Source organism: Hipposideros armiger, unplaced genomic scaffold (genome assembly GCF_001890085.2).
Source record: "Hipposideros armiger isolate ML-2016 unplaced genomic scaffold, ASM189008v1 scaffold_839, whole genome shotgun sequence".
Classification (NCBI taxonomy): domain Eukaryota; kingdom Metazoa; phylum Chordata; class Mammalia; order Chiroptera; family Hipposideridae; genus Hipposideros; species Hipposideros armiger.
In genome coordinates this window covers 311,281-335,565 of record NW_017732189.1, presented here as the reverse complement: position 1 = coordinate 335,565, position 24,285 = coordinate 311,281, and the positions used below count along the sequence as shown (strand labels likewise).

Below are 24,285 nucleotides of genomic sequence, written 5' to 3'. Positions count from 1 at the left end.
GCCACAGTTCTTACTTTCAGAAGGAGGGAATTCTGATTTGGATTCGGAGGAAGTAAAGGAGAAGTTGGACAATTTGGCTAGTGTGCAAGCATGAACCTTGCTGCTTTGATTATTGCATGAAAGCGCTTCCTCTGTGCCTCTTTCACAAGTAAGACGTAAACGCCCAGTCTCATTCCGAAACTGAAATTCGGGCTGAACAACTCTCTTTTCAGGGTGGTGTTTCATCCTCTCTCTTGATGCGTCTTCCTCTGGTGGCTGCTGTGACACCTCCTTTGCCTTCCTCTGCAGCTGATCGCAGTTTCCGTTTCCTGAGGCAGAGGTCAACTTTTCCGGACCCTTTACAGGCAGCGCTGCTTCTCCTGTAGCTCTGTGCTGGGAAATTTTGTGACTCTGAGCTGCCATTTTAGTTGTGCCAGGAGACACATGGCTGTGGTCCTCAGGCGAGTGGATCAGTTTTGACTTTCGTTTGAAAGTAAACTTTGCCAGTTTGGCCACAGGAGGACCTGGACTCTCAACACTTTCAGGTTCAGACTCTTCTGCCTGAGCGAGGGCTTTCTTTCTCTTTCTCTTGGGAGTCTCCAGTGCTCTTTCTGGCCTATGCACAGGCATGCACGGAGCATGGGAAGGGCCTGTGGGCTGCGCAGGTGCCCGGGCGGGATTTATGCACCGCTCCTGGGCCCTCTCTGAGCGCAACCTGTGTAGTCTCCTGGGGACATGAAGAGTCAGTACCGAGTCGGCTTCGGCAGCAGTGACAGCTGCTTCAGAAACTACTGCTGCTTGTCTTTCCTTTTCCCCCTCAACACGGTGCGGCCTCAATGGAGCTTCTGTCTCTCTTGGTGCTGGAAGCTGTCCCGTTTCCAATTTGCTCTTTCGGCCTGACTCACTCTTTTCCTTACCCTGAGATCTGTTGCTGGAGATTTTCAAAGCCATTTTTGCCCCAGTTGTTTTGGGACCAGGAGACATAGGAACAGTGTTTTTAGGTTCAATCTGATCAACTGCTATGGAGTCAAACCAATCCAAACTGTGATCTCTTCTCTCGTTGAGCTCAGCTGAATGTTTTCTACTTTTTGACCTGTTAGGCTCCAGACGGGGTGGCAGATTGACAAGTGGGCTTCCCTTGACACTGCCTCCAACAGCAGGGGTACGCACACTGCAATTCGTTTCCTGCTGTGTTGATGTTCCGAACTGGAGTTCTTCCCCTGGATCATTTCTCGAGGATCCTGGAGTAGTCTCTGCCTTCACTACCCGTGGTTGGGATTGGTACACACTCTGATTCTGTAACCTGTAGCAGAAATAAAGAAAACATATATTAAAGGGAAGAGAATTTGCTTTAACCTTTTCATTTTTTTAGGGTCTGAGATGCCATCTAAAGGGTTAAGTCCCACATAATTTTAAATCAATACCAAATAGTCTCTCAGAGCAGCAGGAATAATCCTTTTACATCATAATATAATTTAAATGCTCCGATAATCATTCTCATTTAACCTAAAGCTGCAGTAAAATAAAGAAAATGAAGTAGCCAATTTGTCTATAGTGTTAGTTCTCCCTGAAAGTCCATTTAATTCATTTAAGATTGTCTGAAGGTCAATGTAAAATGTGCAGTCTTATCTCGTGTTAAAAGTGGAACTACAGGGGCCGGGCGAGTGGTGTGATGGTTAAGAACTGGCTTGGGACGCCAGAGGGCCCCGGTTCGGATCCCACATATGAGGGCCAGTGACACTGCCCGCCACAGCTGAGATGCTGAACAACAGCTCAACCCGGAGCTGGGCTGCCGTGAGTCGCCGGCGACGGCGTAGGCTGCAGCCCCTGCGGCAGTGGGTTGCCATGGGCTACCGTGTAGCCAGCAGCCAGTGTGAGCGGCCAGCAGCCGCAGTGAGTGGCCGTCCAGAAGCCGGTGACTGATCTGCCTGGCCCGGGAAGAGCACAATGATGGTGCCAACTTGGACCAGTGAAGCAACGTCCTCCACAACAAGACTGAAGAACAAAAGGACATCAAGTTGTCTGTTCCCCTTCCCCCAATTCTCCAGCACTGTTCCCATCCCCGCAATTGCCCAATTAAAAAAAAAAAGTGAACTACAAGGCAAACGTGTAGCTGTTTGCACAGCAGCTTGTTGCTGATCAAGAAAGTGGCTCTACTTGCTAGTGGCCAGATCAGAACCTAAGTGAAAGGCTAGAAATTATGATCTCTTACATCTCTTCACCTAACTGAGGTACTGGACTTTAGGGCATCTGAGAAGTCACCTTCCTGCAAAATAGAGGCTGTGATTCCTCCATACCTGGGCTCCCACTGTCCCCTATGGCCTTCACATTCCTGGTAGACTTCCCCAGGCCACGGTGACATCTTTCCTGCAAAGCGCAGCCACGTTTCAACATGTGTTCTGGGCAGCTACTCTCCATCAAGTTAATACAGAGTCAAGTTGATATAGACCCTTCCTGAATGAGAGATCTGATCAGTGATATCCATTTTAAATCTTGGGTATATTAGAATCTGAAATAATGCCAGAGGACCAATTTCTAACAGAAATTATAATTTCTCAAAATGAGGTCGTTTAGAAAGCCCTCTCTAACAACCTAGAAACGACTTTTCAGCATAAGGGGCAACATCACCCTGCTTCCATGTAATAAATCTGAAAAGGAATTACACCAAAAAGCAGATGAATAAATTATTCTAAAAATATGTTCAATCATGGAAGAAGGAATAGAATACATTAACTTTAAGTAAATTTTAAATTTAAATATACTAAATTCATTAAAATGTTAATAAGACTACATGTGATTTTTGTCTTATTAATTAATTACTGTTACTTTTCAAAATACTCTGTAAAGAACATGTATTACCCCTTACAATCAGGAAAAAATAATCACAAAAATTTTATTGTAAAATATTGGGTTATATTCACACATGGTAGATTTGGAGACATCAATATAGCAAAACCATGTTCACAGTAGTCACAACCCAACAAACAAACCAAAAATAGCTTTCACAATTACTACTATCTAGTATGCTTTCAGCATCAAAGAGAGGTCAAGGATACTCAATTGTCAGAACTCCTTAACAATGTCCTAAAAAACAGGGAATTTTCAGGAGTAGAGTCATTTAGCTCTATTATTTTAGACTAATTTTGACTTTAGGAATTAAATTCTCCCTTACATAAAATGTCTGCAGTTTGACTACAGCCTCCCAAAAGCATGTTTGTACTCTGGTTTGAAGTGGGTAGAGTGGCCACCGTTTGAGGCAGGCCATCACTAAAAGCATTTTCCAGAAGAAAAGTGTGATAAAAATACAAATAGTTTTATTATTGATATGTGATCCACTTAAGGCATAAACAATGCTTTCCTAAGGGGAGAAAGCCATGTGTTCTCACTTGGTAAGATGAGCTTTACACTGTGTCTTGGAGGTAATTCACTTTCATTTGTGGGGCACCTGCTTTTGTTGCTTTGAGGATCAACACTGAACAGGGTCCTGCATTACATAGAAATGTCAGAAGAACATTTTAGGCAGAATCCTATTTTTTTTTAAAGATTTTTATTGGGGAATTGAGGGAAGGGGAACAGAGAAGTTGCTGTCCTTTTGTTCTTCAGTATAGATGTGGAGGATGTTTCTTCACTGGCCCAAGTTGGCACCATCACTGCGCTCTTCTTGGGCGAGGCAGATCAGTCGCCGGCTTCTGGACGGCCGCTCACTGTGGCGGCTGCTGGCCGCTCACGCTGGCTGCTGGCTACACACGGTAGCCCATGGCAACTCACTGCAGCAGGGGCTGCAGCCTACGCCATCGCCGGCGACTCCCGGCAGCCCAGCTCTGGGTTGAGCTGTTGTTCAGCATCTTAGATGTAGAGGGCAGTGTCACTGGCCCTCATATGTGGGATCTGAACCGGGGCCCTCTGGCATCCCAAGCCAGCTCTTAACCAACGTGCCACTCGGACGGCCCCAGAATCCTATTTTTTAGATCATCGCCTACTCTTTCTTTTCCTTTTTTCCTTCCAGGACAGTCATTTTGAATTTGGTAAGTTCAATTGCTATTTTTCTATCACATTTCTTCCCTTCCTGAATCCAGCATATTTTTGGGAGTTAAAATGAGCAGCCTCTCCATAAGGAAAGCCAAGCCCAGGGCAGGCCGAGGGACGCGCTTCGTCAAACCATAAAAGGACCACAGGACTAGCTTTGCTTTTAACACCATGCTCTGGATCAGCGGTTCTCAACCTTCCTAACGCCGCAACCCTTTAATACAGTTCCTCATGTTGTGGTGACCCCCCAACCATAAAATTATTTTCGTTGCTACTCTATAACTGTAATTTTGCTACTGTTATGAATCGTAATGAAAATATCTGATATGCAGGATGTATTTTCATTGTTACAAATTAAACATAATTAAAGCATAGTGATTGATCACAAAAACAATAAGTAATTATATATTGTGAAATATTTATTTCTAATTACAAATAAATGAAATTTTGTCTTGAAGCATGGAGACGGATAGAGGAGCGGTGTCTCGGTTCCTAAGACCATCGAAAATATGTGTTTTCCGATGGTCTTAGGCGACCCCTGTGAAAGGGTCGTTCGACCCCCAAAGGGGTCGCGACCCACAGGTTGAGAACCACTGTTCTGGATTATTAAAACCAGGAGACCAAAAGAAAAGGCGGGTGATTTTATACAAAGTGCCAGTTTACTGCAGGCTGGCATATGGGTGTTAGCAGGACAAAACCAGCCCCACACTTCCCAGGAAGGCTGTGCTGAGGTTTTACAAATTAGAAAGAGAATGCTGCTGGCTGAAGGAAGTGAGTGAATGGAAGAGAAAAGCCAGGGAAAGAATGCTAAGGTTTTACTTAATGCAGACAATAATCCTGATGTGGTCCCACATCATGCTGGAGGCTGTTCCACTTCCCACAACAATTCTATTCACCAGCCCAGCTTTGAGATCAACATCAATAACCAGGTTCAGGTCAATTATTAAGCCAATTAATTGATCAGGAAGATTCCCAAATATTGTAGATGCACTTGCCATTCCTCACTCCTGTTTCACAGGTACAGGCTCAAAGTTTAGCTTTTTAGAAGCTCATGTATTTAGGGAACATGCGAATGTTCAAGTTCAGGCCGAAATTCTTGAGGTAATGCATGTGACAGGTTCCTTCCCATGTGTCCACATTTAACAAGTCATTAGAAAGGTGATTTGTGAAACATCGTTTTTGTCGTTTCTGCATTGTTACCCTGTAGGATGAAAAACTGATCTCCCTCTTTAACATCAAATACATCATTCTCGCTGGGGATTTTTCTTAGTCTGACTGTTAAATATGTAAATTTTTAAAGTCATGGATTTGGGCATGTAGGCAAGGAAAATCATGATGCTTATGGGAGGGTCAGAGAAGCTGCTAATGAACCAGAAGGGCCTTTCCCAGGATCAAATGGGCACTAGTTATCTCCACTTCTCTAACTCCCAGCATACTACTGTGTTTCCCTGAAAATAAGACCAGGTCTTCTATTAATTTTTGCTCCAAAAGACACATTTTATTCATTTATTCATGTACAGAAATCTACATTTATTCAAATACAGTCATGTCTGGCTGACGATCTTAACTGGGGCTTATTCTGGGGTAGGACTTATATTATGAGCACCCTGAAAATCATGCTGGGGCTTATTTTCCAGTTAGGTCTTATGTTTGGGGAAACACGGTAGCTCAGGCTGGCCTGAAACCAGTCTGGGCCTGTCTTCTACCTGCGATTTCCTCTCACCAGGGTTACATAAAGACTAATTATCAAATATTTATTATGCTGGGAAGAAAGCTTTAAAAACAATAAGAATAAAATATTAATGAACACTAAGGTTTTTTATGTAAACTCCCTTGCACATGTCCTCTCCTGGCAAAGAAAAATGACATGGCCAAGTTATTAAAATATTTTATGTCTGCGTCTGGCCTGGGATAGGCTGCTCTCCTGGAGTCCAACTTCCTCTTTTTCTTAAAAAAGATTTTATTGGGGAATTGGGTGAGGGGAACAGTGTTGGGGAATCGGGGAAGGGAAACAGCCAAGTTGTTGTCCTTCAATCTTAGTTGTGGAGGGAGCAGCTAGCTCAGCTCCAAGTCCAGTCGCCATCTGGCCGCTCAGCCCAAGGTGCCATGTTCAATTTTAGTTGCGGGGGGTGCAGACCACCATCCCATACGGGGGTCGAATCAGGAATCTTGTTGTTAGGAGCACATGCTCTCACCAGCTGAGCCATCCTGCCGCCTGTTGGCAGCTCAGCTCGGGCGCAGCTCGCCGGCGATGTGGGAATTGAACCGGCGACCTTGTTGCTCAGAGCTAGAGCTCTTAACCAACTAAGCGACTCGGCTGGCCCCCCAACTTCCTCTTTCTTAACAGCAGTCCCAGCCGCCTCTCTGAATGGCATTGCTCTACTTCTTATATTGAGCCAAAGAAAGTGAAGAGGAAGAAGTGGTGGTAACAAACATGATAAAGCCCATTCACCAAGGCATCTTGATTCCACAGTAACTGTGAATCTTGGGTATGAACTGTAGGTAGCCTACTTTAGTGCTTCTCAAGTAACTGTCACCCAAGGTGATAAACTTTGCTATATGTAGTAAAGAACCAGTTCGTGTTCTCCATGAGGTTTACCAAACCAGCGAGTCAAGGAAACACAGGTATAGAAGGTAGTCTCCAAAGATGGCAGCCATCAGGTCCCTCATTCCTGTATGTCTGTGCCACTCCTCCCATCAAGAAGTGGTGTCTATTTCCCTTTATGTTGCATGTGGGCTGACCTTGTGACCTGCTCTGACCTATAGAAAGTGATGCTGCACCAGGCCCAGCCCAGCCCATAAGAGGTCTGGCAGCTTTCACTTTTGCTCTGTTGGAGTCCTAAGCTATCATGTCAGAATTCTGACTGTCAGAATTCTGACTACCCTATGGTAGTCAGAGACCCAGCCAGCGCCCAGCCATTTAAGACACCCAAGCAAATGCACCACACACATGTCAGAAGCCATCTTGGATGTGCCAATTCCAGCTGAGCTCCCAGTTAAATGTAGGTTTATGAGTAACCCGAGCTGACACTACATGGAGCCCAGATAAGCCATCCCCACTGAGCCCTCCTGAATTTCTGACTCCCTGAAAACTAAGCACTAAAATGACAGTGGTATTTCTTTTTTTAAGCCATTGAATTTTGGCTAGTTCATTATAAAGCAATAGGTAACTGAAACAATCCCCTACAGATAGTACAAATAGATTTTCCACTTAATTTATACTTCCTTCATTTCACTAAATGCCAAACAAGGATTTTCTATTATATGCCTTTCTTGGTTTTCTCCTCTCACCTTTCAAGTCTTGTCAGCTCTTCACTCAAGAGATCGTGCAGCTCCAGCTTTTCCAGAATAAGTTCACACTGCCTCTGGTACTGCTCCAGCGGGTTTTCAGGAAAGGAAGTGTGGAGCGCATTCACACCTCCCAGCAGTGCACCTCCCTGAGGGGGTACGAAATAGAAAATACGGGAGGGGGGGGTCAGCAGGCCAGCCTACATAGAGGAGGTACACACTAGGGACCACTGATCCCAGATGGCTAAGAACAGCCCTCCAAACCCACATCTTGGAATCAGAATCACCTGGGAGCCTTTTTCAAATTTCTATAGTCCTCTCCCCCGTTCTTGGTGGCAAGCATTGCTCTAGAAAGCCACACTCTCACTGGTGGGACCATGAGCATCCCTTAGGTGTTTTAAGGAGAAAAAGGATTGAGACCCACTATTTTATACAGATGGGCAAAAGCAATGCTGGTGATGCAGAGAATGTTTCCATGACAATGTTTTTCCTTCTTTTAAATGGTTTCCTTTGGATATATTTCCAGGAATTATTACGTCTAGAATGTGATCATTTTTATAACTCTTGATATACTATAAATTGTTTTTTTAATGCTCGTAATTACACTTCAAATATTAGGTACAAAACACCCTCACCTGCATTGAGGACTCCATTACTGACACCACGGTAATAGCATCTTCCAGAGTCACAGTGTCACGAAACATCAGGCGAGCGTGAGCTAAGAAAATAAGATGCATTTGAAATTATGAAGACAGGAATATTTTACAAATATTTGAGGTGGTAAATGTAATATTATACCTGATCCCTCTCAAAACTGTATTTTATGAATGAGCTAATAACAAATTTTCCTCGACAAGCACAAACATCTAAGCTCAACTAGCTTTTTTTTCTTTTTCCATTATCATTTATTAATTTTTTTTTATTGGGGAACAGTGTGTTTTTCCAGGACCCATCAGCTCCAAGTCAAGTAGCTGTTCCAATCTAGTTGTGGAGGGCGCAGCTTAATTCGCCATGTGGGGATCGAACCGGCAACCTTGGTGTTATGAACACTGTGCTCCAAACACCTGAGCTAACCGGCCGCCCCCATAAGTTCAACTAGCTTTAAGGCTGTTTCTCTAATAATGTGACTATACCTCCTGCACAGTCCATGGCAATTCTGTTCATTTATATAAAAAATACTCTGGGCTCCCCAAAATTAAGGGGCTATTTAAGCATATATTTAATATTCAACAACCTTTAATCCTCACTTTCTGGTCTATTATAGAAATACAGAAAATTAACTCATTTCTCATCTCTGGCCTTCTCTTTATCTGTTTTTCAAAATTTAACAAATTTGCGAGCCTGAATTTTGGGTATTTCTTGCCCTAATATTAACTATAAATCTTTGAAAAAGTGAAGTGCATCTGTTTTATAGAGCTTTTTATTAAGCATATATTATGTCATCCTATGGTACAGTTAAGTTTATGTGAAAAAAATGTATTGAATTATTTAAAGGGCTACATGTAAAAGCCAATGTCAGAAAAAAAAAATCTTGAGATTCTGTTAGCTATATGTTTGCAGGTTAAGTCTCATGCCTTAGGGATGGGCTGGGCCATGGTATTATTAATTTGGTATCACTATGTTAGTGATGGGTTGCTAATAGGAAACAAATCCAAACAAGGCAGTATCCTACCCAAAATGCCAACAGACTGCCACTGAGAAACAAAACACCAGTAATTAAGACTTTCTAAATAATGATGTCTTAAGTTTTAAGAGTTCCTGAGACCACGAAGATTCTTCTTTCTTAATGATACTACATTTCACTCAAGACCCATCTCTGTCCCCAGAAGAGTGGAGGTTTCATGGCCCAGAGACTTGACTTTGTAAGCAATTGTGAGCTCCTTAGAGTAAGGATTATTCTCATTCAATATCTCTGAATCCATGGTGCTAAGCCCCAGGCCCTGTACATATTGGGGACCCCATAAGAAAATTCATTTCTTGAATGAAATACACCTTCTGCTAATCGTATCAAGCTTTCCAACAGGCGGATGGTTGTCCGGGCAGCGTTCCGGGAATCACTCTGCCTTTGCATCTGGTAGTACCGGAGAAGAACCTGGTTACCCACGTCAGACAGCGTGGGCTGCAGATTCCGAATGAGGCAGAAGTAGGTTTTCATCTTTTCCATGCTCCAGAGCTTCTCTGATTCGCTTGGGTAACCTATATACATCAGGTGTTGGGTCAGTAATTTGTGGCATAATTCAGTCTAGTTTTCTTTGCACTCAATAATAATCATATATCCTAAGATTGCCCCCTTTCATCAGAAAAAATCATATTTGCTACTATAATCTCATCAATGGCAGGTAGAGAAAGGCCTGTTACATCTGCTCATTATTCTGGGTTTCGTAACTACCTTCTCTCACTGCTTTCGATCTAAGCATTTCTCTATTGCCCGTTAGGTAGGGTACCCTGGGTATTTATTTAATTTTCTTCAAAGAGAGTTTCATTTGGTTACTTCTACTTTTTCTTTGTCAATTTGAATGATTTGTTTGTCTCTGCATACCTTTGTTTTCTAAGATAAAGGAGGAAATTATACGATCCCAATCTTCATTCTTCGTATCAAGCAAAACCAGGATCAGGTCAAATCGACTTAAGAGTGGGCTGCCAAGGGCGATGTTCACAGACACGGACTCGTGGGGGTCGTACTGGCCTTTGGGGTTAGTTGCTGCCAGGATGGTGGTCCTTGTGTTCAACTTGCACACAAGGCTACCGAAAGAGAAGATACAATTCACTGACTGCGAGATTCAAATAAAAAGCAAGATTACACTTGTTGATCAAATGGGGCTGCTGTTGCAGAGAAACCCATGTGAAGGAGAATGTGGAATGATATATAAGGAGGTATCACCAACACCAAGTTCAACAAAGTACATTTACACTAGCCTATCTTGAAGAAAAACAAGTGTTCAACAAACAATTCTTATGACCCTACTGTGAGCAGATTCCTCTGCTGGGTGCTAAGAGGCATATAAACTAAACTAAACACAAATATTGCTCTTACGGAGTTTGCAATGCACTAGCTATAATGGTGAGACAAGGCAGAATACCATAAGTTCTAGAAGTATAAAGGTCTCAGGAGGAGTAAAGATGTATATTCATCTACGTGAATGGAAGAGACAATTAGAAAAACATTACAAAGTAGGTTTTGAACTGGGCCCTTCATGACCTGTGGACTTTTTAAAGTGGATATATATATATATATATATATATATATATATATATATATTCATGGACAGGGTGAAGGTGGAGGATGAGGGTGACTTTGGAGAATGGTGACTGGTTGAAGTAAAAACTTTCTGTGTGTTCACTTTGTTTTGATTTTTCTAAAAGTGAAAGAAAAAAGAGATAGATGGAAGGATGGAGGCAGGCAGAGAGGGAAGGAAGCAAGGGAAATCAGGAATAACGGTTGATTAGCATCAAGTCTTTGAAGAGCAACAGTGAAGGAAAGACTGAAGAGAACTGGGAGTGGTGGCGCGTTCGATGGGGAAGGACCATGGAAGGGACACATCGAGGCGACGAGGGCCGTGGTCCAGGAAGAGGCACCAAGTCTGAAGCGGAGCAGAGGCAGGATAGGTGTGGATACATCATAACATATAAACTGTTTTTAAAATTATTAATGATGGGAAAGTCCTCAAAATAATATGGGATGGTCACTAACAATAACAAATGTAGCATTTTCCCTGTAAAGCTGCATGTTTTCCAGTCAATGACTGCTTTTATAGTGGCATATCTGCCTTTCAGCAGTCAGAGCCCTGCAACATCAGCAAACATGTGTTACATCTGTTAATCTCTGATCTATTTCCAGTTGGCTCTAGCAAATACCTCATGCCCTAAGACTGAAAAAGCGTGAGAATCTTGGTGGTAAATGACACAAGAAGACACTCATTAAAGAAGAAAAAGAGAAACAAGGCACTTCCACCAAAAACTAAATTCCTTTAAAAAAAATTACTGAAAGAGAAAAATTCAGATAGTCCACATTTTATATTTGCCAAAATGTTTTTGTAAAGGCAGTTGTCTAGCATTTAGAATCCAGTTTGTCATAAAAAGTGTAATAAATGGTTCCCAAATAATCCCACAAAAGCACATTTAATCCATATTGAAGTGAGGCTGTTCCCATTTATCATAAAAAAGGAATATTGCTGCGATACTGGCAATGAAACAAAATAGAAATGAACATGAAATAGTTTTTAAATTATTTTTAATGTGAAGTAAAATTAATTGATTGTTCTTCCTCTCACTGATCAACAAACATTTATAAGTCATTTCCTATGTGCAAAGGGTTATACTGAGAATTCAGAAAGGTACACAGCTTTCTGGCCCTTGCCTCCAATTAGTTTACACGGCAGGCTCAACACAGTGCCTGTCAGAGAGCATGTGCAATGGATGATGGCATCACCTACAGCAAAGAGAAACCTCTGTGGGGACCTGTGGGTATCAATAAGGTGTGAGAAGGAAAATGAACTAGCAAAGGCAGAAAGAAGGTGGTGAATTGTTCCTGAGGTAACTGGGGAAAAAAAAAATGAGAAGAGTAAGCTTAAGGAAGAGGGCTAGAGAAGAATTACATGTGAAGAAAAATGGCTGTCTAAGGGGCAGTTAGTAGAAATGCCACCAATGAAAAATTGAGGGATGGGCAGGGGAAGCAGAGGCTGTGTGAGATAAAAAGTCAGGCAGCTGCCTGTAGCAAAGGAAGAGGATGGGGGCAGTGCCAGGAGAGAGGGTAGTTTCTGGTCATGAAAGAAGGGAAGGCAGTATAGCAGCCTCTAGTTGCAGACCTGTGCTACAAACATTACTTACTGCATTCAAAACTGAACAGAGCTTCCAAAAACAGATACACATACACAGCCTAATCCTAAGTACTTCGTGCATAGTACTAGCTCACTATGCAACACTGAATGAATGAACTCACAAATTAGTGTAAGGTAATGTTGATTTTTCCAATCCAATATGAACTCTACCTTCTTCAATAATAATAATAAAGATACCTACCATATCTGTAATACCAAGCACGGTGTCAGGGTTCATGTATACATAGTATTCCTAATCTTCACAATAACCTGAAAGGTAGCTATTTCCATCATCAATTTAGAAATTAAGGAAATTAGTAGTCCAGAGATGTTAATAACTTCCCCAAGGTTACAGAGAGGGCAGCAGAGCTGAGATTCAAACCCAGGTCTGCTTAGCTCCAAAACCAGCGCTCTTTCACCTCCAGACTGTCACCCCGATGCTGTAACATTTTAGATACACAGTTCCTGTAGTCGTCAAGATTTTGCTTGATATTTTAGGCATTTATTTACTTGCCTTATTTTTTTCCTACTAAATTTGATCCTCCTTGAGGAACTGTCACCATTATAATCCTCGCACTGCCTGTCACATATTAAATGATCAATAAACATGCACTAAATAATAAATCAAAAACATAAACCTTTACTTAGTTCTGTATTTCTAAAATTCAGTCATTCTATATTCACAAGCTTCAACAATCATAAATTAATCTTGCTAATATTCTTTTTCTGCTTAACTTGGAGTGAAAACATTCCAGTTTCTGAAAAAGCCACTCTCCATTTTAATCTACATATGTAAACTCTCCTACAAACACAGTAACAATTTTTCTAAGTACTGTAAAGCTGAGTTACATAAATTATTTTTACCATTACAGGCCCCCCAGGAAGTGCCCTTGTTATTTTGACAGTCTCTCATTACATCCTTTATGAAGATCCCCATCTTCGCTCCTGGCTTTAATCACCTAAATTCCATCACTTCCAAATTTAACTCTCCATTGTGGTAGTAGCTGCTGTATGTTCATTAAACCTTATTTCCTTTTCCTCTGGGAACAGAGTAAGATTATATTTCCCATTCCCCCTTTACAGTTAAGTAGGGCTGTGAGACCAACTCTAGCCAATGGAATGGAAGTGGAAGAATCGCTGCTACTTCCAGGTCAGGCACCTAAAAGATGTCCCTGTTTTCTCTCTTCACCAGCAGAGTACAGATGAGGATAAGGCCCTGGAGTTTGAGCCACCGGAGGGAAGGCGCCCTGGCCCTGAATGACAACGTGGAGCGCAGCACCCCATCTTCAACCCATCTGATTGTGACATGAGCAAGAACACGTCCTTTGGCAAAATACTGCAGGAACGAGCTGACCAGTTTTCAAGGAGAAATGGAAGAGAAAAAATACACCTCAGAAGTTTGAGGTTTTGAAGGGATAGGAAAAAAGAATTGCTTCTAGACTCTAGAATATATGAGGGAGACTGAAAATAGGCTATGAAACAACAAAAGGCCCAGTACATTTTCTCAGTTGTGCAGTGACTCAGATTAACGGTTATAAGCCTTCTGCCTTAGACACCCTTACAGTAGCCACGATTAAGCTGAATAAGAGGAATGAAGGCCACATCCATTTTCATGGCAGCACTATTCACGATGGCCAAGAGGTGGAAGCAGCCCGAGTGTTCATGGGAGGAAGAATGGATACACAAAATGTGGTATATACATACACTAAAATAGTATTCATCCTTATAAAGCAAGGAAATCCTGTCACATACTATATAGCATGGATGAACAGTGAGGACATGATGGGGGCCGGCCGAGTGGCTCAGTAGGTTTAGAGCTCGCTCAAGAGTTTGAGCTCTGAGCAACAGCGGTTCGAGTCCCAGGCTGAGCTGAGCAGCCGCTGAGCTGCCAAGAGGCGGCAGGATGGCTCAGCTTAGTAACAAAGACAAATACTATATGATCCCAATTATATGAAGTACCTAGAGTAGTTAAATTTATATAAACAGAAAGTAAAATGGTAGCTGCCATGGACTGGGAAAGGAGAAAATGGGGAGTTGTTTAATGGGTACAGAGTTTCAGTTTTGCAAAATGAAAAAACTCTGAACATTGGCTGCAGAACAATGTGACTATCCTTAACACCACTGAACTACACACTTATAATTAAGATGATAAATTTTATGTGTCTTTTCACCACAATAAAAATAAGTAACGGAGGCTGTTATGGACAGAATGTTTATGTCCCCCCAAAATTCATTATGTAGAAGCCATAACCTCCAATGTGATGATATTATGAACTCGGGCCTTAGATACTAATTAGGTTTAGGTAGGTCATGAGGGTGCAGCCCCAGAATGGGATTAATGTCCTTATAAAAAGAAGAATAGACACCAGAGCTCACTCTCTCCACACTCACATGCTGAGGAAAGGCCATGTGAGCACACAGAGGAGGCAGCTATCGACAAGCCAGGAAGCGGCCATAGAAAGGGAACAACCACTGATACATGCAACAACCTGGATGAACCCTGAAAACATTATGCCAAGTGACAGTTGTCACACACAAAAAGCTACATCTTGTATGATTCCATTTATATGACATGTCCAGAACAGGCAAACCCATACAGACAGAAAGTAGGCTAGTAGCTGCCAGGGACTTGAGAGAGAGGGGAAATGTGGGATGGAGGGAATGAGGAGTGACAGCTGAAGGGTAGGGCATTTCTTTTTGGGGTGATGAACATATTCAGGAATTAGATAGTGATGATAGTTGCATACTCTATGAATATGCTAAAATCCATGAAACTGCATGCTTTAAAAAGGTGAGTTCCATGTGGTATCTGAATTACATCTTAAAGCTGTCATGAGAAAACATCAGAGGAAACGATCACAATAAATGGTATATTTGTAAATAACAAACAACAATCTTTGTTTCCCTGAAAATGAGCATCCAAAAAATGGGGTATTCCCCCCATAAAACTATACAAAATGAAAACATATTAATGATATGTTCACAATCCATTATACATATTTTTGGTAACCTTAAATGCCAGGTACACATACGCTCCCCTCTTTTTAACAAGGTTGATACAGCTGACAAATTACCTTTCATGTCTAGATTCACTCAATGAGTGATGATATGAGATGCTCAAGCCATGGGGATAGCAAAGAGGAAAGGGCTGGAAGTACTGCTCATATAGATCATTGAGAAAGAACCGAAAACTCTCCAAGTGCTTCATCTGAACTTACAATCACATCCTGGGGGCATGCTTGGATGCCTCCTCTATGGAAGGCTTCTCAGCATGTTCCACAGCCCCTTCAACCCCCAGGGCTCAGAGGCCTCTGGCTGGGTAGAAGGGCTGGCTCCCTCCTCCACAGCCTCCCACCTTGGCCTGAGGCTAGTTTATAAAGGATGCAACCAGGTGTGCAGCTTCACAGCATCTGGAAAGGAAGAAGCAAACAGGGTGCCTGGGTGTGGTGCAATCTTACCTAGGAGTGGTGGTCCCTAAAACGGAACGAGGTAGGTTTCAACAACACAGATTCCGGGCTCCTGTCTCAGACATTCTGATCAGTAGGCCTGGTGTGTACTAGAAAACTGAAAATCAGCTGAGTGGAGACTGGTGCTGTGGCTCCTCTCCGGCTCTTAGAATCAGTGTACAATAAATGTTTCCTTGTGTGTCTCGCTAGAAGGCTGTGAGCATCTTGAGAACCAAGGCCTTATCTTTTCCTCTGTGGTGTCAGTAACTAGCAGAGAGCATGACACTGCTTAGAGCTCAGGCAAGTTTACTGAACAAAATAATAAATTGCCATCATGTTGTTTTTAAATTTTAGACTGTTATTTCCTAGCTAGGCATTTGAGTATAATTTGGTAGCACCAAACACATATAATTGCAATGTCAAATTTTCTACTAAGATGTGTCCTCAGCAAATAGTGAGGTATCCTCTATTATTTAAGAATCTACTGATACCCTAACCTTGATGAGATGCTATCCTAGTTAAATTTGAAAAGAATCTTTCAAATAATGAAACATTATCTTCTCAAAATCATTATTTAGTTCAGCATTCCAAGGCCTTAAAGATCATCTCAGCTCTCTCAAATGACTTCACATTGCTGTGTGACATTGTGCTAACACTCACCAGGCCCAGGAACTGATTTGCATAGTTTAAAAAGACAGGTAAATTCAACTACAGATAAATACTGATCACCCCTTTTAAGCTCATATTGCAGCATTTGCTTCTTGGTTTCCTTTTCAATTTTGTTAAGCAGTCAGGACAAATGTAAGGTATTAAAATCTCAAACTTTAAAAATGTTTTCAGATTTAAGTAACATCAGCAAAGAACAACAAAATTATTGGTCTTCTCAAACATGTACTAATTCAATAGGACCTATATTTTGGTAAATGATACTGTTAAGTTACATTTTAGTAGACTCTAGGTATCCTAAGTGTTTTAGCATTTTTTCTTTTGTATTCTGACTGCCCACAAGAAGCTTTTACACTGCAGAGATCATATTGACTGGTTCCCTCCCAGCCATCTGCACATCTGAATGGTGGGTGTGTGGCTTATGATGTGTTCTTGCAGGTATATGCCCACCACATGGATAAAGTTTAACCGGTACTCAAAAAAGAGTTTGTATGGAACAATTAAGTGATTAAGTGTGTGGTTCCTATTTTTAAAAAGAACTCTTTAACTCTATGCAGTGTATATAAAGTGACACATTAAAAAAAAAAAAATCTCTGAGAAACTCCCTGTAGCCTTGGAGGCCAGCCAGGTATCTGATCCTGTGGTTCACACTAACATCCTTAGGGAGATTATACTTCAAATAAAAAATCCTTCACAAATCAATCAGACTTTAGTCACTTGAAACATGAGAAAGAGAGAGAGAGAGAGAGAACAAATGCAGAGATTTTCAAGAGATCCTGAAAATGATACTGCAAGGTATCAAGCATCTCAGAAAAACCTGAGTGGTCCTAGAGAACGGGCCCGGAACATTGGGATGATGATGGCTCAATGAAATATTCCTGTTTTAGGGTATAGAAGCCTTTGTATTGCAGGTCATAATATACAGCATAGGCACTGTGTTACCTTCCTAAAATTAAAACAAAAAATCTGAATTCAACATGCATCTGGCCCCAAGGGTTTCTGAAAAGAATTGCAGACCTATAACAGTTAAATAACATTTATTACACTCCAGGTTCTATCCTAAGAACTTTACATGGATTAACTCATTCAGTTTCCACAACAGCCCTACAAAATAGAGAAATTCTCACCATCTTACCAATGAGGAGGTCAAGGCACAGGAGTCCAGTAATATACATGACCAGCTGGCAGGCAGTGGAGCTGGAAGCTCAACCCAGCCACACTAGCTCTGGAGACTCTTGCACTTAATTATTACAATAATACACCCAGTGTATCCTTGTGGTCATTTTAAAGAGCTAGAGCTCTTGATGCAGTTTCTGTGTCTAGTATAGACCATGTTCAATATATCATGATATAATGTGAAAGCATATTTTATGTATGTACATATTCTGTAATAAACCAGCCAGCAGCTGAATTTGTTCGTCATGGCTGAGTTTGTGGGCCAGCCCATAATTTGAAACATCTCAGAGGTGGCACCTTACAGGTTATTCATTTATTCATTAGATGCTTGAATTCCTTATATAAAATTTTTCTATTCTAAACTTGAAGACCTCTGCAACCCTATCGCAGCCTACTTGACCTCTAGGCAGCTCTAACCGCTAAAAAATCTTCCTTGTACTAATTCTAAATATGCTTCACTGAACCTTCTAGCCATTGATTCTAAAGGATACAGAAAAAATCTAATTCCATTTTTATATTTGAGTCCTTTGAAATAATTGTAGATAACTATTTTTCCAATATTTTTTTCTATAAATGGCTCAAGGAAAACATGGGTAATGTTTTTAAAATACACAGCGAAGTTGGTATTATGAGGTAAACAAGAATAACTTTAAAAAATGTTTATTTCTAGGTTTTCATAGGATAATGGCAGCTGCTTATATCCAAATCTCTCAACATATCTTCCAGATACGTTACAGATAAAACAAGGAGAGCAAATAAATCCATAAAACAAAACTAAAATATGTGTATGTGTGTGTGTGAAAGAGAGAGAGAGAGAGAGAGAGAGAGAGAGAGAGAGAGAGCGAGAAAGAGAGACAGAGACAGAGAGAGACAGAGAGAGAGAGAGAAAGAGGATACTACAAACTTCAATTTACATGTAAATAGGCAAATAGACATTAGAAACCAGCAAAGCTAATCTAGAGCCCATACTGGAATGGAAAGATCAGTGGAGACTAAGTGAAAAGGAGGGGAGAGCAAAGGGGTCCTCGTGATGGTGGAACAGATGAAATCACCCCTAGAAAGAGAGAGGCCCACACGGAGTGGGGAAATATTGAGAACAGGTTTGAGACCTTATGAATCAAAGCAGTAACTTACTGGGGAACAGAAAGAAACCTCAAAGTTCCTGGAACCAGAGGTGGCAGTCTTGGGAGGGTCATGGAGTAGCTGGAAGCCTAAAAATGATCCAGGGCACAGTTCAAAGAGGTATTAAACTCTGGACAGTAGCCAACACAAAAAAGAAACATTTGAAGAATTTTATCTTGAAAAGATAATCATACAAATGTTTGCCATAATAATAACGATAATGTCAATGCCTACCATGGTGCAATCGTCTAAAAACGAAACCTTTGAGAAAAGTTCATTACATCAAAGCACTCAAAGTGCTTCTCAGGCAAAACGCCTTTCAATACAGTGTACATTTGATAGATGGTGTGAAGGGGAAACAATGAAAAAATTGACTGTAAAGAGTAGTAGCAAAATAGAATTCCAATCTCATCTCCCAGCTGTGAGTCCTCTCCTTTCCCAATAGACAAAAGAAATCCAATTTGAAAATCATTCTTTAAATAAATTATTTCCTTTAGAAGATGTCACTTCAATATGTTTAAAAAGGGTTTTACTAATGATACATGTATCAGTCTCCCTGGCACTGTTATTCCTTTCCATCCCCTTCCTCTCTATCCTTGTGTGGTGTTGTCTTACTGTGCATGTCACCATCAGGGCTCACAGCTTGGGCTGTGAACTTGTATCTATCTATTCATATGCTGTTACCTGTCAGGGAAGAGATGAGTACAGAAAGACGTAAGTGTTTAGAAACTTCAATAGCAATTTGACAGCGATTTCATGTCTGTTAAAGCTAAAAATAAAATATATGCATTTACATATTTTTAAAATTGTAGTATAATTTACAGTAAAATTCAAAGTTTTAGGGTGCCCCTCTGCAGTCAATCCCCCCCCCCCCTAACTCTCAATCCCTGGCAACCACTAATCTGATTTCTCTCCTTATAGCTTTTGCCTTTTAGAATTTCATATAAATGAAATCATAAACTATAGTCTTTTGTGCCTGGATCTTTCACTTCACATAGTGCTTTTAAAAGACTCATCCAGGGCCAGCCGAGTGGCTCAGTTGGTTAAGAGCTCACTCAAGAGTGCGAGCTCTAAGCAACTGGCGGTTTGATTCCTGGCCCGAGCTGAGCTGCCGTTGAGCTGCCAACAGGTGGCAGGATGGCTCAGCTAAAAAAAAAGATTCATCCATGTTGTTGCACATATCAATAGTTTGTTCCTTTATATTGCTTATTTATATTTATATCTCATTTCATGGATGTATAAAATATGTTTTTCCATTCACCACATGATGGATTTCTGGGCTGTTTTCAGTCTTGGGTGATTATGAATAAAGCTGCTATAAGTATTCATGTACAGGTCATTTTGTAAATGGAAGCATCATTTTTTTGAACTGAGTATCTTTTTTCCATTGATTTATCCTGGCATCATTCTTGAAAATCAACTGACTTTTTACCTGTGGGTCTATTTCTGGACCTGTATTTTCTTCCGTTGTTCTACATATGTGTATCCTTATACCATTTGATTGCAAATGTTACAGCAACTTTGCATTACTGAGATAAGCCCCACTTAGTTATATTATATAATCCTTTTTATATAATGCTGGATTTATTTACTAAAGAATTGGTAGGAATTTTTGTGTCTTTGTTCATGGGGGATATTGGTCTGTATTTTCCTGTAATTTCTTGGTCAGGTTTTGGTGTTTCCATGGAATTTTTCCCTATCCTTTTACTTTTAATTTACCTATGTGTTTGAATTTAAAGTCAGTTTCTTGAGGGCAGTATTTAGTTGGGTCTTGCTTTTTTATCCAATCTGACAATCTCTGCCTTTTAATTGTTTAAATGATTTATTAATTATTAATATGGCTGAATTTGAATTATCTTGCTTTGTTTGTTCTATTTGTTCCATCTATTCTTTGTTGCCCTTTTCTTCCCTTGTCTTCCTTTGGATTATTTTTTATTACTACTTTACCTCTACAACTGGCTTATTGGTTATGCCTCTTTTATTTTCTAGTGGTTGTTCTAGAGTTTCCATCTGTAACTTATTACAGCCTACCTTCAAATAACCTCACAGCACTTCATGTGTAGTGTGAGGCCCTCACAACTGACTGGATATTGGCGTGGCCGTTGCTGTCCTACCCTCAGTGAGCCAGACTTCAAATTCTTCCAGTGCTGAGCTGCCATTACGTCTTCCTCAGTGTGAGGACCGCAGCGCAGTGCTGTGCTGGGAGATTACGGTCAGTGTTTCTGATCTACCCTCAGCTTCCAGCATCATGGCACCCCTGCACCACACGGGGATCTCTTTCCACACTCCTGCACCTTCCCCAGAGGCAGACTACTACTGCGTGTTACTCGGGGTTAGGCTGATTTTGGGGCGAGGAGAGCTATAAGGAGAGCTATCAGCCTTTCTGCCCCTCCCATCTGTGGCAGCTGAATCCTGCCATATGTCCGTGGTAGTTCTTGGGCAGGAGGGGCTTTTCTGTCCCTCACCCCACTGTACAGACCTCTGTTTTGTACCAGTTTAGGATCCTGGACTTTCCTGCCCTTCCCTCCAGGGCAGGATTTTTCCTCCTACTCTACCCCAGAGGCCCTGCTTACAGGGATCGGGTTTTGCTCCATGTGAGAGACGTGTCTGGGGAAGCAGCAGGGTTTTGTGCCTATTCCCCAGCAGCAATCGCATCTCAGGCTTGCATGGCTGATGAGGGCAGGGGAGGGCCTCTCTGGACTTCTGTCCTGCCCATTGTTTCTTGTGAGCATCTGGCAGAGACTCATGGAGAAGGGCTTGCAAGTGAGAACTCCTTTTGTGTTTAGAGCTCCCAGTTATTCTAAATTGATATGCTAGCCCACGCTTGGCCTTCAGGGAATTTAAAATTAATTTTACTTATTTCTCCTTATTTGCTTCTATGGCAGCCACCTCTTCCTCTCATGCTGTCCAAGGTGACAGTTTGTGTGTTTCATCTCTCTTTGGAGGGGCTTGTTACACTTTGGAATTAAGTTCCCTTGATTTCCTTGTAACCTCAGCTCCCTGGTTAAGTTCAGGGAATGTTACGACTTTCGTGGACTATCTGGGTTTTTCTTGTTAGAATGGGAGGGACATGCTCTTACTGCTTTCTTCATCCTAAGTGGAAGAACTTAGGCTTATAACTCATATGTCTTTGCCTTTTTAATTTTTAAAACAATTTTATTGTACTTTATAACAATACTGCTCTCTGATAGACTGAAAAAAGCATTAAAACTAGTCCTTCCCTATCAACAGTCTGAAAAGTACTGCTCCAGTGCTTGAAGTGGTTATAGTATGACAAGACTGTCCAAGCAGTGGGTGCCACAGCAAACTGTTTATCTACAAGAACGTTTCTTTTGGAACTTATGACACACTTATGGGTAGCATGAAAGGTGCATACTAATTCACACTCAGCAGAGGATAAAGGCAGTAGGAGTGGTTAATAAAATCTTCACAAAGATTTGTTCTGCAGTCTACATTATACAGCACTGCCAATGTTCTCCCTTTCGAAAATACATTCATAGCATTTGTCCCAATTTTCCCTGATACCAGGCTTAACTATTTAGGAATCTTTTAAAATGCCTCATATTTCCTCCAGAAAAGGTATATCAAAATAAACCACAGATTCTACGAACCAGCAAAGGTGCTAATTAAATGGAGACATAAAGAGAAAAGAAAGTATCCTGAAAGACAGTTAGTGAACTATTATCTGTGATTTCCCTGATAAACAGTTTTAAAGCAGTAATTATTTTTAAAGTATGTTCTCTCATAACACTTTTATCATGGACTTATCATTTTACTGCTCTTGCATCTAGCTTTCCCAACAAAACAGGGAACACCTCAAGAACAGTGTGGTATTTCATCTTCGTGCTTCTCAGTGTCGGGCACAGTGCCTGGCATAGAGCAGGCTCTTAATAAATATATATTTGAGTGAATATCTGTCGAGTGAAATGAACAGGTCTGATAATGGTTCTGTCTAGTTTTTCTTGTATCTTTTCCCTCTGGGCTATATCCTGTTCTCACCTCCCTGCCCGCTTCCTTTTTTGCTAATGAATATGAATAGATCTCACAGAGTCTATAACGCCAGTGTCTGCCTGGCTCCCAAGTAACCACTACTGTTTGAAGACTCTGCTGGCAGCCCTATCTGCCTGATCAGCTGGCCTCACGCCTCTAATAGTGGCATTAGGGCTGAGATAGTTCGGGCTCTGTCCTTTGCTTGGATGGCCTGGCAGCCTGCTTGGCGGTCAGTTTTTGTGGCCAAGTAAGTTTCCCATAACCACCTAGGGCTTGAACCTGCCTATTTTTCCACTTCATCCAGGGACTCACATACCTCAACCCAAGTCTCCTTGAGTCACAACAGGTACTTCATCTTATGCTATAATAATATATATTATTATTATTATTTCATTTTCCATATGCTGTGATCAATCTTCCATGAAGCTATACAAGGAGAATGCCATTGAAAGCAGATATTATATTTTTTTCTTTTTGAATATTTCAAAATTCTCAACATACTAATATAGCCAGAGTAGACATATAATTATTGAATGAGAATCCTGCCTTGAAAGCTCTTTATAAGTCCCCTCCATGAATTAAGTCAACTTACATTTAGACTTTAGGCTTCCCTTTCTTTTTCCCAACAACTCATTTTACTTCCCTCATCCACCCCCACGGGAAAACTGCTATGTGTCTTGAAGGGTGTTCAGTGACAATCACGGAGAGGACCAACTATACCTTGCACTTCAATAACAAGGTTCACATTTTCCCATAATCATGTATTAACTAATCTCACCATCCCAGTAGGTTTCAAAGGAAAGGAACTCTTACCCAGCCTTAGCAACACTTATGGTCTGTTGCTCCATTGCCTCGTGGATACTGGTTCTGTCATGCTCTTTAAGGCTATTGAACTCATCGATACAGCAGAGGCCCGCGTCTGCAAGCACTAGCGCCCCAGCCTCCAAATTCCATTCTCCTGAATCTTTTACAGCCGTTACCGTCAGACCTAAGGGAACAATCAAGCTGTGTCAGCTTTTGTTTTCAAAAGCATATCTTATACCTATGAAAATAAATAAATAGCTACACTTTAAATGGGAGGGCGTAGAGTCAAGGCTTTTATTTCTTGTATACCAAGAATGGATGGCATCAGAACAACTGCTTCAGTTATCCAGTCACTGGAAGGTCCTATGCTCTAAAATCTGATAGGTGTTACTGAGGATTCTGTGGCAACCAAAAGTCTCCAAATTCTGTTTCTCCATGATAGGTACCCTCACTGAGCGGTCTAAATTTTTAGAAGGAGTAAACAGATCTCCAGAGATCTTATGACAAGGGGTTTTATATTATATACTGTTTACAGAGAAGGGTCCAAAGACAGAGAACAGTAGGTATTATAGTCCAATGATGAAAATGAGAAGTTTGCTCATAGTCACAGAGGATTCCCTTCATATGTCTTATCTGATTTTAATTCATTCTTTATGCCAGTCAATAAAGCAGAAAGGTCAAAAGCAAAGGCTTTGGAGTCACCTACTCTTGCATTTGAATCCTGGGTCTGTCATTCTGGCTACTATATTATAGGCAAGTTTCCTAATATATCTAGGCCTTAGTTTATTCTTCTATGAAAGGGGATAACAACAGAAAATTGTTATCTATCTTATAGACTCTTGGATATTCAAATAGAATATAAATGATTCTTGGGCCGGCTGAGTGGCTCAGTTGGTTAAGAGCTCGCTCAAGAGTTTGAGCTCTGAGCAACAGCAGTTCAAGTCCAGCCCGAGCTGAGCAGCCGCTGAGCT

General features: G+C 41.2%; 1 protein-coding gene across 1 annotated transcript in view; it reads right to left on the bottom strand.

Annotated features, from left to right (window-relative positions):
- LOC109374591 (DNA helicase MCM9-like) overlaps positions 1-24,285 on the bottom strand; it is a 40,157-nt gene that overhangs the window by 3,162 nt on the left and 12,710 nt on the right. The window contains exons 2-7 of the mRNA XM_019629331.1: positions 23,324-23,498; positions 9,833-10,035; positions 9,286-9,489; positions 7,929-8,011; positions 7,297-7,442; positions 3-1,282 (exon numbers count right to left, since the gene is read on the bottom strand). Coding sequence (XP_019484876.1) covers positions 3-1,282; positions 7,297-7,442; positions 7,929-8,011; positions 9,286-9,489; positions 9,833-10,035; positions 23,324-23,358 — 1,951 coding nt within the window. The 5' untranslated portion in view covers positions 23,359-23,498. The remainder of the gene's footprint in view (positions 1-2; positions 1,283-7,296; positions 7,443-7,928; positions 8,012-9,285; positions 9,490-9,832; positions 10,036-23,323; positions 23,499-24,285) is intronic.